The 17,775-nt window shown below is 41.9% G+C and overlaps 1 protein-coding gene across 3 annotated transcripts in view; it reads left to right on the top strand.

Annotated features, from left to right (window-relative positions):
* The window catches only part of dscama (Down syndrome cell adhesion molecule a), a 99,844-nt gene that overhangs the window by 21,242 nt on the left and 60,827 nt on the right, over nt 1-17,775 (top strand). For all 3 annotated transcript variants that reach the window (XM_005454602.4, XM_005454604.4, XM_005454601.4), the window contains exons 2-3: nt 134-451; nt 1,800-1,949. In XM_005454602.4, the coding sequence (XP_005454659.1) occupies nt 134-451; nt 1,800-1,949 (468 nt within the window). The remainder of the gene's footprint in view (nt 1-133; nt 452-1,799; nt 1,950-17,775) is intronic.

Below are 17,775 nucleotides of genomic sequence, written 5' to 3'. Positions count from 1 at the left end.
AATGCAGTAGAGCGCTAATATGTAAATATGGTTGTTCTCTCACAGATCTTTTAACGGGTCCTTTCTTGGTACTTATTAAAGGATTCGCCATGCCGTGTCTGACGTGGTTTTCTGATCTCATTTCTCTCTGCAGTTTTCGGTGAAGATCTACGTTCCAGCTTATATTTTGTCAATGCATCTGTGCAAGAGGTAGTGTTTGCCAGCACCACAGGGACATCGGTGCCCTGTCCCGCCGCAGGTGTGCCTCCTGTCTCACTGCGCTGGTACCTGGCCACCGGCGAGGAGATCTATGATGTGCCAGGGATCCGTCATGTGCACCCCAATGGCACCCTTCAGATCTTCCAGATCCCCCCTTCCAGCTTCAGCAAACTCATCCATGACAATACCTACTATTGCACAGCGGAGAACCCCTCAGGGAGAATCAGGAGCCAAGATGTTCACATTAAGGCTGGTCAGTTTCTCTGCTCGTCACTCTGTTTTGTTTTCCATTGGGTCGTCACGTCGCAAATCAGCAAACTTTTAGAACAATTTATGCTCGACCAACTCCGATTTGGATACAGATTGGTCAAAAGTTTAAACATATATGATAAGTGCTGTGACATTTTAGGCTGACATATCAAATACTTTTCAAGATACATTTTTTTGAAAAATGGTCTGTCAACCCACTTTCAGGTCATTTTTCATACAATGAAATCTAATATTTAAACATGAGTATATCAAAAACTATTTAAGATAAAAGCCTGAATTTCAAAATAAATCAGAAACTATAATTTGGGACTTATTTTAACAAAAGTCTAATAACTGTATGTTTAAAATAGAATAGAATAGAATAGAATTCAACTTTATTGTCATTGCACATGTCACAGGTACAGGGCAACGAAATGCAGTTTGCATCCATCCAGAAGTGCTTTAGTCGTGATATAGATATATTACAATATATATTAGCAATAATATAGATGTGTAAGTATATTACAGAAATGGGTCTATTATGGATAAAATATGAAAAACTGTCCATCACTGCTTCATATTCCCATATTTGACAATGTCTGAATAGTATATAATTATATCTCACAATAATGCAAAAATAAAACAGAATCTTAAAATTCTTAGTCACAAAATATAAAGAAAATTATATTTTCATTCAACTTTCATATAAAGTAAAATTGCAAAAGAACAAAATTCAGATTCCAGTTTCCAGATGATACTCAGTTATAAGTAGAAATCAATGCTTTCGAATGTTGCGAGGTAGTTTCACTGATCACGCCATGTGGACATGGCAATTTGATCTTGCAAGACTACTCGTGTGAATGAAAAAAGCATTTTCCTCATTATTGTGAATAAGAATTTTTTGTTGAAAGGCGTTCTACATGCTGATTTTGCATTATTGTGAAATACAGCTATATATCTTTCAAAAAATGTCCGTTTTTTATTAGTGTATGCTCAAATATTAGACTTTACAGGATGTAGTATATTTGAGGTTGAAGTATCTGTCACCAAATACAGATCCTGATTCATTTTAATGGTAAGAAAGACCAGTTAAAATATCAGGATTTTATATTTAATAGTTTTGGTGATATTTTTGCTCAAACATTGCTTCAGATTTCAATGTGCAATAAAAGGCCTGAAAGCTAGTTGGCTTTTTATACATATATATATGTATTTATACCTGAAAAATATTTGATATATGAAGCTGAAATTTCATAGCAATCATTGTACAAAATTCGGAGACGGTCGAGCAGAAGACCCGTGTTAATTTGGCCCCATTTTAAATTGAACACCTGTCTGTCCTCCCCTCCTAGTCCTACGAGAGCCCTACACTGTCCGGGTGGAGGACCAGAAAGCCATGAGAGGCAATGTGGCGGTCTTCAAGTGTATTATACCTGCCTCAGTGGAGGCCTACATCACTGTTGTGTCCTGGGAGAAAGACACTGTGTCAATCACCCCTGAAGGTAAGTCATGGCATTTTTCTTCACTACAGTGACTCCTGCATCAAAAGTTGGCGTCAGTGTTTGGTGACTGATGTGGACCTTGTTTGCCTTTTTGCTGCATTGTTCTGTACAGTTGTTTTCTCATCTTGTTTTGAGAGATTAGGAGAGATTTGCATATTAGTAAACTTGAGTGAAAAAGTGATGTGGTGGCTATTTTTGGTACTAACAGAATGATGTAATATGCTTTCTTGATATACTAGGAAACACACAGTGGTAGAACTCTGTTTAGTTTGCAGAAAAGACCTTTTATTTGGGAGCATTTCTGCAGGTGCAGGTACATGCAGTGAGATAAAGGTTCACAGTTTTATTGATAATGAATACACTGTAGTAGAAAAGACTCTTTGTCCTGGCCAAATGCCAATTACAAGTGTTGTTTGTCAAAAGAAGAAGAAGAGGTTTGTGAGCCATCTCAGGCCTAGCTTGTCCTAGCTAGCCGGAGTCATTCAGTGTATGTGCACGTCTGTATTTCCACATCTGTCTGACCCAATGACAGTTAGGTCCCGCTCTTCTTCCTCTGCCCGGTCTTCCACAAGAGCGCAGACTGCCAGCCATGTCACTTAGTCTCAGTGTATTGACCCATTTCTCTGGCTGATAGGAAGCACTGCAGTGCCCCGATCATTCAAATCACTTAAATGGAACACTCGCCTCCGTGATTGTTTCCCAGCCCTGGGGGGCAAATTCACTTTATGTGGGGCATTTAGCAAACTCAATAGGCAGGAGCTAATGCTATTTTGCTTTTGGATGCAGGGCAAACGCCGGCTAGTAGCTGCTTTTTTGTTGATGTTTCACATTTGAGGCAAAATCGTTCATGTTGAAATCTATAGCAATCTCTTAATTGTCCATAAATGGATTTGCTGCAGGCATGTTTTTCAGACACAGGTATATATTCCTGTACTGCAGTCTTTGTCACTGAAATGCATTGCATCTGGACCTTTTAAACTTATCGCCACACTGTCGCATTGTGTGAAGGGAACCACGTTTTTTCGCACCCCGGATCCTCGAGGACCTTTTCCACTGGTTCTCTTTACAGAGAAAAGTCTTTGCGCTGAAAACACAAAGTGTTTATCTTGAGCCGTAAAAATCGGCCCATCTGTAGCCGTCAGCCATGTAAACGCTGTCAGAAAAAATCATCCAGCCACCAATCCACTGCTCTTCTCAATGCTAAATAATGGATGACGGAAGCCTATGAATCCATGAGCAAATGGTCTTTATTCACGTCTCAGTGCACACATCCTACTGACGCACCGTCCATTCCCCTTATCCTCTGCTGCACACATTTTAACTGTGCTTTGTGCGTGTGCGTGCCTAAGTCTATATTCACACTAACTGACAACTCAACTCAAGATGGCTTGACCCCCTACATCCCGATGACCAACCTTCAGCGTTTAAATATTTCATGACTAAAAATAATATCGACACTTGAAACAAAAAACTTTGTGAAATGTAGCTTTTCTGTCTCTGGTATGAATAATTGACTGTGGCTCTCTCAGTGTGGAAGGTGTAGCGTGGTGTGCAGACAGGCCTTCTGCGAGCCTCACTGGACCGAGTCTTGTCGAGATGTTGCAGGGTACACTAACAAAGCACCACTTTAAAAACCCCGGTGTCCATTAGAAAAGAATGGAAAATTATAATGCATTCAGCCAGGACATCCAGTAAAAGCAACAATGCACTGTAGTTGTCTGATATAGTGCTTATATAGTGGCCTGCTGCTTTAGAAAACATGCTTTTTATGCTCCAGTATTTTTGGTCTCTTGCAGCTTTGTTTCACTGAAAGAAGAAAGATAATGCTTTTCAGTGAGGTGGAACAACAGACAGTTAAGAGTTGATTCGTGGCCAACATTGAAAGGATGAGTGATTACAGCAGGAAAACACAGCTTAGGTGTTCCACACATGTGGATAACATGACTATTGAGCAGCTCAGTTTTATCTAAAAGAAATCTAAAAATCATCATACATGCTTTGACTTCCTCGGGGTTAGGAAGCCTGTTTGAGCCAACATGCAGACTCCTCACTAATTCCAAAAAATAGAAGGCATCACTTCTATTTTAGCTTGTCTTCACTGGTTATCTACTAATTTTAGAATTCATTGTGAGATTTTACTGATGACTTTAAAGCCCACACTGAGCTTGCACTGTGGTATATCCATCTGAGGCCCAGCGTATTCATTTATGTCCTCTGTAATGGACATTTGTTTTGGTCTATATCTTTTGACTTATTTGAGTTACCCTGCTAAGTCCTGACGTGCTCACCAGAGGACATGCTGGCCTTTGCAATGATATCTCATGTGTGTGGGTGGCCTATTTCCTCTCCAAAGAGGCAGGAAATCACAAAAAGAAGTTAAACTAAAAGATGCTTTTTCCTCGGTTCTCAGGAGGATAGCTTGAGTCTTCTGACACAGTGCATGCCCATTGGTAACCTCGCAGGTCCTCGGCTGAGCTTCTGATCAGAACCCATTCTTTGGAACGACCTCCACATGGAGACGGGCTCCTCCTTCACAGGCTCCTTTTGTAAATCTCTCATAAAGACATAATTTTATAAACAGGCCTTTTCTGTTCTTCCACTTTAAGTTATTTTAATTTTGGCTTTCATAAAGTTTTATCATCTCTTCCTAATGGTTATTTTTATTTATTTTATGCTTGTTTGTAATTTACCTGTGTTTAGATTTTCAATTTTGTCTTTCCTTGCTAGCGTTGTTTCACCTTTACCTGTTCTTAAATGTTTTATTGCTGCTGGTTTCCCTTCTCATCTTGTGAAGCACCTTTTAATTTTGTTTTCAAAAGTAGCTACGTAAAGATTCTTCGTCTCTTTCTTTTTATTATTATTATTATTACATTGTTGTTGTTGTTTTAAGAGTATTTACTGTTTAAAGAGGACAGCAGAGGACTGGCTTTACTGTTTTAGCATGACATGATAGACACGGTATCGGGAAATTGCTCACTGAATAATAAGGCTCTTGGAAAAGACTTGCGTTTTGTCACCAAGTCATAAACCGACCTAACCGATGGGAAAAAATCTTCAGTTATTTTAACATAGTGTAGATATACTCAGTATGTTTGCTGCCATTGTAACACATTTTTCTTTATGGACATGAAATATCATCACATGTTAACCAGGTGCATCCAACCAAAGCCCACAAAACAAGCCCCCGTTCAGGTCATCACATTATTTAAACTGTGCATCAGAGTGCTGCCGACTGCTTGACCAACAGAGCTAATCACTGTCAGGATTCAAACAGTCCTCAGATGTCACTGCCCAAAGTAGAGGATTTAAAAGGTCCGTTACAAACAGGAAGGAAAAACACTTGAAGTTGTGTTGTGCATATTTTACAGCAGCCTGTAAGCTGAAACAATGATTGAACTAGAGAGATAACAAGCTTCATTATTATTAAATGACATATTGTGTTTATTCATATTTCTGAACTTTTTTACATTGTGGTAATAGAGTTTAAGCTCAGACTGATTTCCCGTCATGGTCACCTCCTGTGGCTATGGCAGCATCCGAATTTCTGCTGTGAAAATTATAACTATAAATACTACTACTACTAGTACTAATACTACCACTAAACTATAAATGGGGGATTGCCAAATCAAACATGTGGATCAAAAGTGGAGTTTCCATACTGGATCAGTTGAGGTCCTAGTTAACAATGGCCGCCTCCAATGCTACTACCAACAGGGTGCTGGTTGCACTGTGCTACTCTTCGCCAAAGATAAAGGAACACTAGAGAGGAAGGTGTGTTAGGAGGCAGTGAGAGCGAAGTGGGCAAAAGTGTAGACTAGTAAAGTCACGAGACCTAGCTGATATGATGGAGAGAAGGAAGGTAGATACAGTATATTGTGTGTGCAGGAGACGAAACAAGGCCAAGGGCACTGGAAAAGGTGGAGGTATGAACTGGAGAGAAGAACAATGAAAGTCACTAGAAGCAAGACAGAAGGAACTCAGTTTGAGCAGTTTGGACTCAAAGCCAGAGAGGAAAGGTTGAGAAGGTTTGAACATGTGCAGAGGAGGGACAGAGGATGTTGAAGATGGAGCTGCCAGGCAGGAGGAAAAGAGGGAGACCTCAGAGGAGGTTTATGGATGTGGGGATGGAGGAGTTACAGAGAGTTGGTGTGAGGATGATGCCAGGCATACGGTGAAATGGAGGCAGATGATCTGCTGTGGTGACCTCTACAAGGAGTACCCAAAAGATTAGTGATAAAGCCACTCATTAAAGTTAAGTGTATGTATCCCAACATGCATAGACACATACAAGGACATATTTGTCCATTTGTACATGTACATTGCATATACTTTAAGTATGTTTATACATACATAAAATATATATGCAAGCATTAATGTGAACTGTTGCCAAAAGGTTATGAAAACCTCTAAAAATGTGTTTTCATCAGATGTTTAAAATAATCCAGAGATTCGTCTGTTCTGATGGAAGGTTTCAAAGTTTAGGTACTCAAACGTCAAAAGCATGGCTGTCTCGGGATTTAAAATAAAAGCGTAGAAGAGCTGAAAGGCCCTGATCAGATTATTGCTGAGACCAGCTGCTGGAATAACATCTCAGCAGCCTGGCTGCTGCATTCTGGACCAGTTGAAGGGAAGCCAGCAAGAACTAAGTAGTGCACGTGGAAAAGTGAGTTGTAGTAATCTAAAGGAGAAAAGATTAGAGCGTGTACTAAAAGTTGTAGTTAAATGGCAGATGACAGGCTTGATTTAAGGTTTTTTTTTAGTTGAAAGTAACAAGACTGGGTGAGAGATTCACGCTGCCTGTGGGAGTTCATTGTAGGAGCTGGCCTCCTTAATGAAACACACATAGGTAAGGGCAGGGTGAAATGGTGGTAAAGGCTTCTGTTGGTAGTAGGTGGCCCACTGACTATAATTGTATGCTTACATACTGCATACATTCACACATATATACAAACACATAAAAGAAATATATGTTTTTTAAAAAACTGGATTCCACAGATATATCAGTCATGGTCAAGCTGGCATAACAAAAGCAAGAGCATTCATTATATCACCACAGCTACAAACGTAAGCACAGCTCTGTATATCTGGCAGTTATGGTCCATACCTGCTATACACAAATGTGCATCCTGCAGGGTTACTTTAGGGCGTCTGTAGCATTTCTGGCTGCAGCTGTGTTGCTGTGCAGGGCTGTTCCCCAGGTGCAGCCTGTGCTGCAGTCACTGAGGAGGCCTTGTAGTCATTCGCCTTGGCCTGGCACTGCCTGCTCTGCATTCAGCACCAGTAAGGCTGCGAGGGGGCCGACCCCCCAGCGCCACACTGCAGAGACTCACATACACATAGAAACACACACGCACTCAAACTGGAGCTTGTCTTCATTCAGTGCACGAGCTAAACACGAGGCCCGTCGGCTATCACACAGATTCTCTTTGCTCTGCATAGCCCTTTCTTATTTCTCCTGCAGTTCCTTTTTTTGTTCTCTTGCTCCCTCTTTACACTCTTTCTGCCACCTTCTTGTACACATATAGAGGACCTGTACCCTTCACAGTAGTTATTTATTCTACAAATGAACTAATAGTGCTAGATTACACCAGTGATATCTCACACTTTGCACCGTGGTACTGCTGGTTTTGGTAGCGTGTAGAGACAGTTGGTTTTTTTAGGAGATTACAGATTGCTCTAACACATGCATGCAGTCTGTCTATATGCTGAGCCTTCTTGTGCATTTCACAGCTTCTTTCATGTTTGTTGACATTTGGGAAGTGTGTTTGAGTTATTTCTGCAGCCAGCCTCGATCCCTGCAGCCATTGCCGGGAAGGAGAGGAGCCAGCCACACTATTTCAGTTTAATTGGCTGTGTATAATGGGCCTTTGAAGTAAATATCAAGAGTTGCAATCAAAAGGCTGCTGGACGTTATCATGCGTTGCCACAGTCCCTACTGTTTCTCCTCCACCAGTCCTGCATTTACAAAGCTACAAAGTGAGAAGTTTAGGGTTGCATTGTTGATCTGAGCTGAACTGTGCGTTTCAAAGGTAGTTGTGTAACTAGTGAGACACTGAGTCACCCTGAGATGTTCTTGGAGGCAGATGTGTTGTGCCGCACAGGTTAAAAGGTTAACAGATCACATAAATGTTTCATTAAAGTGCATATGCATTATAATTTAATTGAAGGTTATGTATGAACATATAACTAATCTCTGTTCCTGCTTCACAGCTTCAGTTTAGCCCCAATGTAAACATTTGTGTAGTGGGTCGGATTGGAGTCAGTCCTTCACCATATACTGTAGGTTGTAGCCTGCAGGTAGTGTGCTAACATGAACAGCTTTTCTTTGGAGCTGCCTTGCAGCTCTGTCCTTTTCTCAGGGCATGTAGGAAGTGCCACCACTGGCAAAGCACAAACCTGAGCTAAGGACCAGGTGGGTCGGGTTATGGTTTCACCAGCCGTAGAGGGAGACGAGGTAAGGAGGAGGGAAATAAGTGAGGATAATACTCTCTCTCTCTCTCTCTCTCTCTCTCTCACACTGTCTTTCCCTTTCCCTGCCTCACTCTGTCGACAGGCAGGGTTGGGACTTCGACGTGTGACGGGCTGGATGTAGTCTTTTTCCAGCATTCGTCTTTCTGTCTGCCCATGATTGGCTGGAGTATTGTTGTTCACACAGAAAAATGGGTCAGGTGGCCTGTGGAGAATGGAGTGTTTGCATGGACGGATGGACAGACAGCACAAATACACACATGCATACCTACGCATGCAACCCACACAGAGCAGGATTATACTCAGCCGTGGCACAGCGCTGCCAGATAAATAACAGATAAATGAAAATAAATCCAGGTTATGTGGCGAGCGTCTCTCGTGCCGAATTCACTGTGTCCTCTCACACAAGCTGCGAGCTGGTTCTCTCCTCACACCCAGTGGCAGGGGCTTAGCGAGATAAATAAAGGGTTGCACCGAAGGAAAAAAAAAAGCTGGGAAGAAAATCAATACCTGTGTGCATGAATCTGGCTGCAGCTGCCACAAAGCATTATGGGAACATGACGGGTAGATACACTTAGGCTGGGCAGTGTGCAGGCAGCATGATAAGCTTAAAAGAAAAAAAAGCACGCAAACCTTCTGGGCATGAAGACAAGATGTACATAGATAGCGACAAAGATGGATTGTCTGAAATCACATTACGGTATCATGAACGGAAAAATAAATGCAAAGAATAATGATTAGAGTTTATGAATTTGAGTGTGACAGAATGACCGCTCACAGTAAATATGTCGATATGTGGTAGAAAATATCTACATGAGCTTTGCAAAAAAGGTGCTTCTGGATCAGAATATAAAAAGTAGTCACATTTATTTACTTATTAAGAATTATTATTATGACTTTTTAGGATAGCCCTTGTACTGGACTGTCTAATAAGGCTTGTTTGGCAGCTGGACTCACAGTTACAGTGTAGGTAGGAAACATGAGTGTATCTGTAATAGCATGCTAACACTCTGTGTGCTTAATCCAAGTCTTTCCGCACGCAGCCTGCTGCTCCGGTCTCAGCCTGAGACTGACAGAGATATTAATTAAATTGGCTGATGCCCTTTCTCTCTCTTCGCTGCACTGGCACCGCAATGATCACACTCCCACCTCCGTACTGTGCTGTTTGCTCACCAATAACCGCAATTTGTTCTTTATTAAACTCTCGGGGCAGGGAACAATTAGGGTGTGAGCTGGAGGTGGTGGCATATCTGTGTGTGTGTGCGTCTGTACGTGCACGCATGCGTAGATTTGAGCACAGGCTGGCTGGAAGAGGAGGGTCGAGATACTAAACACTGCTTAATCTTTGATAAACAGTGAGGACTCTTTTGTGCTGCTGCAGTTTGCCACATCTTCTCCAGGCTCCTCTGCGCTCAAGGCTGTCGCCTCCACAGCTCCTGGACCTGGATGAGAGCCAGGTCATGCATGGCTCCCTGCCAGGATACAGATTAGCTATAAGTGCAACATGAGCTAATGGTGGAAGGAGTCGGCAATTAATTGGCACTCAGACATTCTTTGGATTGTGTGGACTTGGGGTTGAATCTTATCAATAGATCATATAGTTTGGTATGGCAGATTGATAAATTCCCATGTCACATAATGGGGAAAAAAGATTTATTATGTGGGTACATAGATGTCAAACTATTTGAATCTCAAGATATACTTAAGGCCCAGACCTGAAAACTGTTTGAACAAGTTTGGGTTCATTTTGTGTACCTGCATCCACTCTTCCCGTGATGATGGGAAGAACGTGAATGTGACCGAATGGTGCAGATGCGATGGACTTCTGCCCCAATTCTGCACAACATAAGATTGTCAGAACCTTATATAGTGCAGAGATGTTATTTAGGGACAGTAATTGGCGGCCTTTAACAACAGAAAAGATCAGACTGAGGCAATGCACAACAACAAGGCAAACAGCAAGATCCCAGAAACGTTTGCTGAGTGCTGTGTGATTGCTCTGTCAGTTAGGACAAAAAGAAAGGAAAAAGAAAGGTGATCCCCGGCCCCGGCCTCACCATGTGAACCACGTTTAACTCAGCTGTGCTTTTACGTCAGAGAAAATTCAGAGAAAAACAAAAATGATTTTCAGGGAAGACCTTTGACTGGTGACAGAGGCCGCTTCAAACTGCAGCTTCTGTGGAGGAACCTGCAGAGAGGCTGTTTAGTGTGCATCAGTGTGCGTGTGTGTGTGTGTGTGTGAGAGAGAGATGGAGAGACAGAGAGAGAGGAAAAAAGTGCATTTGTGTGTGTTTTAGTGTGTAGGAGGAGGAAAAGGGGGAGTTGGCTGTGAATGGATGCTCTTATCGCATGCATACAGCTGCTGCAGTGTCTTTGAGAGACAGAGGGGCTGTCCATGCATGCCACTCACTCTGCCTATTCACAGCCTCCCTCCCTCTCTACATCCCTCTCCCGCTTTCTGTCCCTGTCTGTGATGCATTTTATGGCGAGGAAGTAAACGGAAGAAAGAAGAGAGAAAAAATCATGACTTGGGCTTTCACGCAGATTCATGATGCGCAGGCCCCCCGTTTCACATCCTCGTGATGATTCTTACACCAAGGGACAGGCAAGAAATTAAATGTCATCGGACATCACCGCATCACCCCAACTGACGTGTGATGGTGTGCACAAACGCGCAGCGGTCTTCCTTTGTTCACAGACCTGTCTTAAACAGCGCCGTTTGCACTGTTATCATTACTATTCACAGATTTCCTGGAAAGAAGTAAGAAACAAACACGGTAACAGCCGTAGCTGTTATATAAACCAGTTGGCTAAAATGCCAATGAAGAAACCTACCTCACAGTGCTAAACAGAGCTATGAATAATGAAGTGAATTAATTTGGTCAAGAATCGGCGCCAATACAAAGGTGACCCGTAGAAAGGTATTTCCACGACGAGCCGCCACGGGATATCACCTTGATAGATGAACATTTCGGACAGCTCGGGAAGAGAGATCCCCAGACAACACAAGTTGCATACAGAGTGTATTCTGGGATTTGTAGCTTTCCCTGCGCACTCCCCACATCACACCCATGTTTGCCCAAGTGCCCTGTGAGGTGTGGATACCCTGCTGCAGCAGCACTTTTCACAGTTTGAAGCAGAAAACAACATTTCATGTAGATTATTTGGAAATAGATTTTGTAAAGAGAAAATGTGTTCCTTCATTACAGCCTTAATGAATCCTTCACTTTAAAAAACAAACTAAAAGAAAAAAAACCTCTAAACTATATATAAATATATTTCATATTTTCAGATTTCGTTACCACTATGCACCATCATGACAGAAAACTAACAATAAAATATTTTAAATTGTGTCAGTGCAGAAAATACCTTTAAAGCAAAAACATTTTCTTCCTTTTTAGTTATTCATTTCCATTTAAATTAAAATATATATGTATATGTGTGTAAATACATATGTATATATATGTATATATATATATACATATATGTATTTTTTTTAAAATAATGGCTTTAACAAAATGAGGCCTAAAATAATTTTGAGCCATTTTATTGTAATCACAGCTGACTTAAAAAAAAAAAAAAGAAAATAAAAAAAGTAATTTGAAATAATTATCCCATATTTTGTTTAAGGTGTATCTATACATTAGAACTTTATGTCTTCAAGCAAATGCCCTGCAGAGAGAGAATTGTCGACCTGCCGTGCCGACCGATGTTTTACATTAGTTTGTCAAAGGTGAAAAAAACGAATTGTTTGGAAATGCTTGCATAATCCTTTAGTTCCACTCTGCTGCTATAGCGAGCGATACAATACCAAGAGGGTCTGCATTAAACTAATTCAGAGGACAAAGAAATAAAACTGATAAGTTAACGCATGAAGGCTCCTTTGCATAATCTGAGTTAATCCATAATGCAGAATACGGAGTGAGCTGTCTAAAAATATCTCTGACTGCCTTCAGAAAGGAAGGAAACATTCCGGTTCTGCAGCCACTGATAATAACGTTACAGTTTCAGGTTTGTGGAGGTTTGTATTACCTCACAGGTAACCAGCACAAGTGTGCAGAAAAATAAGAAAAGCACTAAAATTGACTCTTTTCTTCTTTTCGGGTGTAAGGACTTTTGGATTGAGCGTTTTCTGCGTGTGCTTTGCTGGATGAGCAGGGACGAACCCCAAATAGATTTTTCTCTTGCATACAGTAAATAGTCATGTTGTTGCTGAGGGCCTGAGTTGACGCTGTGAGCTCCGCCTGATTGGCTGGAGTTTGCTGTGACTCGCCGCGCGCTTAGCCAATGACGGTTGGCTCTGGCTTTTTTTTTCCCCACCCTAAATAAATTGCCTGGAGAAATTGAACAAAAAATTAGAGAAAGAGAGAGAGCCTTTCATCTAATTGAGAAGCTCATATTAGCTGTGGTGGTAAGATAAGCTCCCCTCTCTGAGCAGCTATTAGGCTTGCTGTAGCAGTTTGCTCTTTTTTTCCTGCTTTTTGTTTACTTCGCAGTTAGATTTTTCTTTTTAAGCTGTCACCTCAGTGCTCGGGTTTGAATTTACAGGTGCAGTTTACTGGTATTTATTCGTGTGTGTGTGTGCACTGCTCTACCTGCACACATGCACGACTCAACCAAAATGGAAACCACGTCATGTGACCTTGGGCAGCCTCCATTTAGACACACAGAGAAAAACAGGAACACACACACAGACTCACATATTTTTCTTAGCTCATCAGCTTTGCTGACTCCAACTTGTGAGCAGACATATTCAAGCACAGAGCACCAATATCACATGTGAGCTGAAGTTCTGACACATCCTGCATGATGTGTATAAATGTGCATTTAATTCTGATTCCTATCCTTCAAATGTGTCATGCGTCTGTTAACGTGTCCACATATGCATCCCCAGATTGTGGTCCGATTCTTTGGGTGCAGACATTCTTCCTGATTACACTCCCACCACCACCTCCCACATCCAGGATTACATTTCTACAGTCTAATCCTGGTTTGGCTGCCTGGGGTGGGGGACTGCGACCATCAAATGACGCTGATATTGTGGGACTCTTGGAAGCGGGAGGACAGCAATCAAGTGGTGTTGCAGTGCTGATTTTTTTAAAACTCACTGTCAGTAAAAGTTAGGAAAAATAGGCATCGGCGATAAAAAGCTTTGCTCTGTGTAGGTATCTGCCGCCGCCGCCGCTGCCGCTGCTCTGGCTTAGTGCCTCTTTCAGTCCAAGGCAGCCATTTTGTGTTAGCCGGGCTCTGTTGCTAGAACATTGGTGGTGGTTCTCAGTTCACATATGAAAGAAAACATGCTCTGAAAAACAGATGTGTTTAACTTTCAAAGTTTAAGCTGCAGTTCTTTTCTTTTTCATGCTTAACACGAGAGGGTCCGTATGAATGTAAATCCTCCCTCCCACACAAACACACACACACACCTGTCCTCTCCACCAGAAACAGGTGCACTGCTCATCAGCTACAGTCATTCTCCTGGAGCTCAAATAGCATCTTATGTGCGTGTGAAAATAGCAGCGCTGTAGTAGCGATATTGTTTGCTTGTGCGGAGCCTGAGCAAACACACCTATGTGAGTGATCGGCCGACCTATTCAAAGAGGCCCCATAATGGCCTGCTCCTTCCAGCCTTGTTTGCACTGCGTTTTGTAGCTTTGGCGTCTGGCAGATGGGCCATCGGGGATTATTCATGCTAACGAAGAGAGGTTGAAGAGGGTGGAGGGCTAAGGATAGGGTAGAGGGTTGTAGGTTATTTATAACAAGCAGATCGCTGACAGGTCTCTCCTTCCACTAGATATGTTTGCGTGCTGACATTGGGGGCAGTTTATGAAATCTGAAAATCATATGATTTTTTTGCAATTATTTTTATTTATTTTTCAGACTTTTTCAGTTATTCATTTTCTAGAGATCGTCTTTGGTTAACCTGCTGGTGCTTAGAGCAGCTGGAGTCACAGTCAGTGTGGTTCGATGCCCTTGGGACCGCACACCCATACTGGACAGAGATATAAAAGGACCCTTCTAGTGTAATTATACAAGGCCTGCGTCCAGACAGGATGACCTAATCCCTGACCACCCTCCACCGCACCAATGCTTGTATACCACACACACTACCGCTTCCCTCCCCACCACTTAACATATGGAGATGGAAGGAATTAGCGCACTGGAAGAAAATAAATGAGTCAAAGCAGCCATCAGATTAGATCCCACAGTATTCTTTCTTGAGTGAGTTTTGGAGGTAGGTCTTTTCTCTTCGTGTCTATCCTTTCTCTTCGGTGCTGCCGTGGTCATTTTGCATGTGATTAACTCATTCACACGCATGTCTTTCATTTCTGAGGGTGGGCTTGAGCAGATAAAAGAGCACTTGTGTAATCAGTGCTCAATGTTTAGGACCACACCTTCCACAAAGCCACACGCTGACCCCAACAGGCTCCTTGCGTGACCCCACCAACATGCCCCACCCCAGATTCAACTCAGATCTTGTTAAATAGGATTAAGCTGGCTACCTGCCATTCAGCGGCTCGGACAGGACTTCTTATCATCTGTCTTCAGATGGCTGCCAACAACAACATAATGCAGAACGACCTACATTAAACAATGTCACATGCAGGTTTTGGACTAGCTCTGGACCTCATGGCCAGCGTAGGTATTGTCTTCCCAATGCTGATTTAGTAGGTTACCAGGCCACTTACATGCCTAATCAGGACCTAATGACCGGCTTCATCCTGAAAGGTATCGAAGCTCAAGCCAATTAAATATTTTCAAGCAGTCTCTGTGTGTGTGTGTATGTGTACATTGAACTGGCTTTTTTAGGTTCTCGTCTAAAACAAGCACATCACTTCTTTGTAAAGAAAAGACCTGACTCGCCATGCCTACACTCCACCCTCACAATTATAGATAAGGACCGATGGTGTTCAGTAGAACAGGACACGGAGATAAACGAGACAGTGCAGTCAAGTCCGAGCCCTCCAGAGCACACGTGACATGTCTCGAGCACCCTTCCGTACTCTCCCTCGAAGCAGAGACACCAATTCAGTGGCGTAAGAAGCTTTGTGGCCAAATCCCCAGTTGATCTTCATAAAGTTTGTGTCTTACAATTAAGTACAGATGGTTTGCAGCTGGTTGTAAGGCTAGTAAATAACTCGGGCCTCTATTTTCGCCAGGGATTTGGTAGGGTAATCCCTCTCTCTGACAGTTTACCAGATTCAGATCAGTCTGGGCTTTGCTTTCCTTCCTCCACTTCTTCACTCATTTTTCTCTCTCTCTCCTGTTATTCCCCCTCATTCCATCAAAAGCTCTTTATCCTCATTTGAATATGTTATCATTTAGTGGTAACACACGCATGACATGACTTCCACTATGTCTAAGAACAGGGATGTGGGTGATGTGAACCCCTTAAAGCCCCTTTTATTCTGGCAAACCCACAGTGTAGGCTCGAAGCAGTGTCTGTGTGAATGTGGACGTGTTGAGAAATCCTTCAAAGACACTGTGGACCCCAGGAAGATTGTCAGATGCTAATGGGGATCCAATAATGTAAACAAATTGCAAGCTGCCACACTGAGTGTTCGTGGAGAAAGCTACATAAACATTTGAGGCATGCTAGCCTCATTTCTGCTAGCTGAAAAAGCAAATAACTAAATTCAATCTTTCATTCAGAATTCAGTGAGACTTTTTAAAATTTTATATTTAGGTATTAATAAATATAATATAAATAAACCAGTAAAAAAAAAAAAAAAATATTTTAAGGGGTTGCATGGGGTTTGCACTGTTGCCTCACAGCAAGAAGGTTCTTGGTTTGAATCCAGCATGTGGCTGAGGCTTTTCTGTGTTGATGTTTATTTTGGATTTGTAGAACACAGCAGTGCAACGGCTCAGTGGTTAGTGGCTCTGGGTTCAAACCTGGGCATAGCGCTTCTGTTTTGCAGGTTTTCTCTGGGAGCATTAGTTCCTCCTGCCTTCTAAAAAGCCTACTAGGTTAAAATGCCTCGTTTTTAAATCTCTAAAGTTTACTTCCCTAAAAGGTTAAAGAAAATAGTCAATGAGTCTCAGTTTGACTTTCTCTTACATTTGTTTTTTTTAACCAACACTCAAACCAAAGGTCAGGAAACAAAATGTTGTTTCATAACTGTTTATTACAAACTTTTATTCAAGCACATCTAAATTAATTACTTTAAGTTTGTATTTTTTTTAAACACATTTGACTTTACGCTGGGTACCCAAAGACCTGCCATTAGCCAGATGTTGGGAACAGTGAATAGGACTGAGGGATTATTGAGATACAAACTCCACCTCTTTAGTTCAGCTTGAGCAAAGCTGATGGAAAGAAAAGTAAAAATTGTAAAAGATTTCACTTTAGCTGAACCTGTAGAAGAATCATTAATGATCTGTCAGTTAGGCGATTGCCCCCTTTGTGACTATCGAGCAGATACACAAGTTAACTCTCCTCTGGGCCTTTTGTTGCCCTTGTCTGCATCCATGAAATCCCATTGTGAAGGCTGTGGGATGGCAGGGACCAGTACTGGGCAAGATGGCCTTTACAGTTAAAATCTCCCTGTGTCCCCAACCATACACACTAGATATTTTATTATTTATTTGCTTTCACTTAAATCATAGTTGAAGGAAATCCTGTACCAAAGAACAGTTTTTCTATAAATAAATGATGCTTTCTAATGCATTGGTTCTCAAACTGTGGGGCAGGGCCCACTAGGTGAAAATATTAAATAAAGCGAAGTTGAATTAACATGATTTGGTTTATAGTTGATAAAAAATTGCAGGAGAGAGGCCACACCAGAGAAAGCCATGTTATAGGAAAGATTTCTGTTATTGACCGAAATCGTTTTCTCATAATCAAACAGCCTTAAACGTAAACGTATGGTGATAGCTTTAACACTGCTTTAACATCAGCTTGAGTATAACTTTGCATTCTATTATATTTTTATTGCTCGTCTAATGTATGCCAGTATGTGTAGAGGACCCTTGTTAAGAGCAGATCTCTCTCCTGGGACGGTGCCAGGGCCCAGAGGAAGTAAAACTCTAATGAGCACGTAGTTACAGCACTCACACATCCTGGAGGAGCTGTGATCATCGCTTGGTATAAAGAAAATGCTCCCTAGGAAACAGCTTGACCCTGCTGCTCCTTGTTTCCTCATCCTGCCATTCCTATTATTCAAATATATTTATATATTTACATCATTATTTATGTGCTGTAAGTGGAAGGAGCCGACACAGCAACACCTCATCTGGATAAGACAGTAGCTAAATGCCCTAGAAGCGCCTCAGGATACGAACAGATGGGAGTGTTTAGCAGCCTTACCCACCTACTCCTGCAACCCAAAACACACACACACACACACACACACACACA

The sequence above is a fragment of the Oreochromis niloticus genome, linkage group LG10 (genome assembly GCF_001858045.2).
Source record: "Oreochromis niloticus isolate F11D_XX linkage group LG10, O_niloticus_UMD_NMBU, whole genome shotgun sequence".
Taxonomy (NCBI): Eukaryota; Metazoa; Chordata; class Actinopteri; order Cichliformes; family Cichlidae; genus Oreochromis; species Oreochromis niloticus.
Note: the sequence above shows the minus strand (reverse complement) of the source record. Positions and strands in the feature narration are given on the sequence as shown.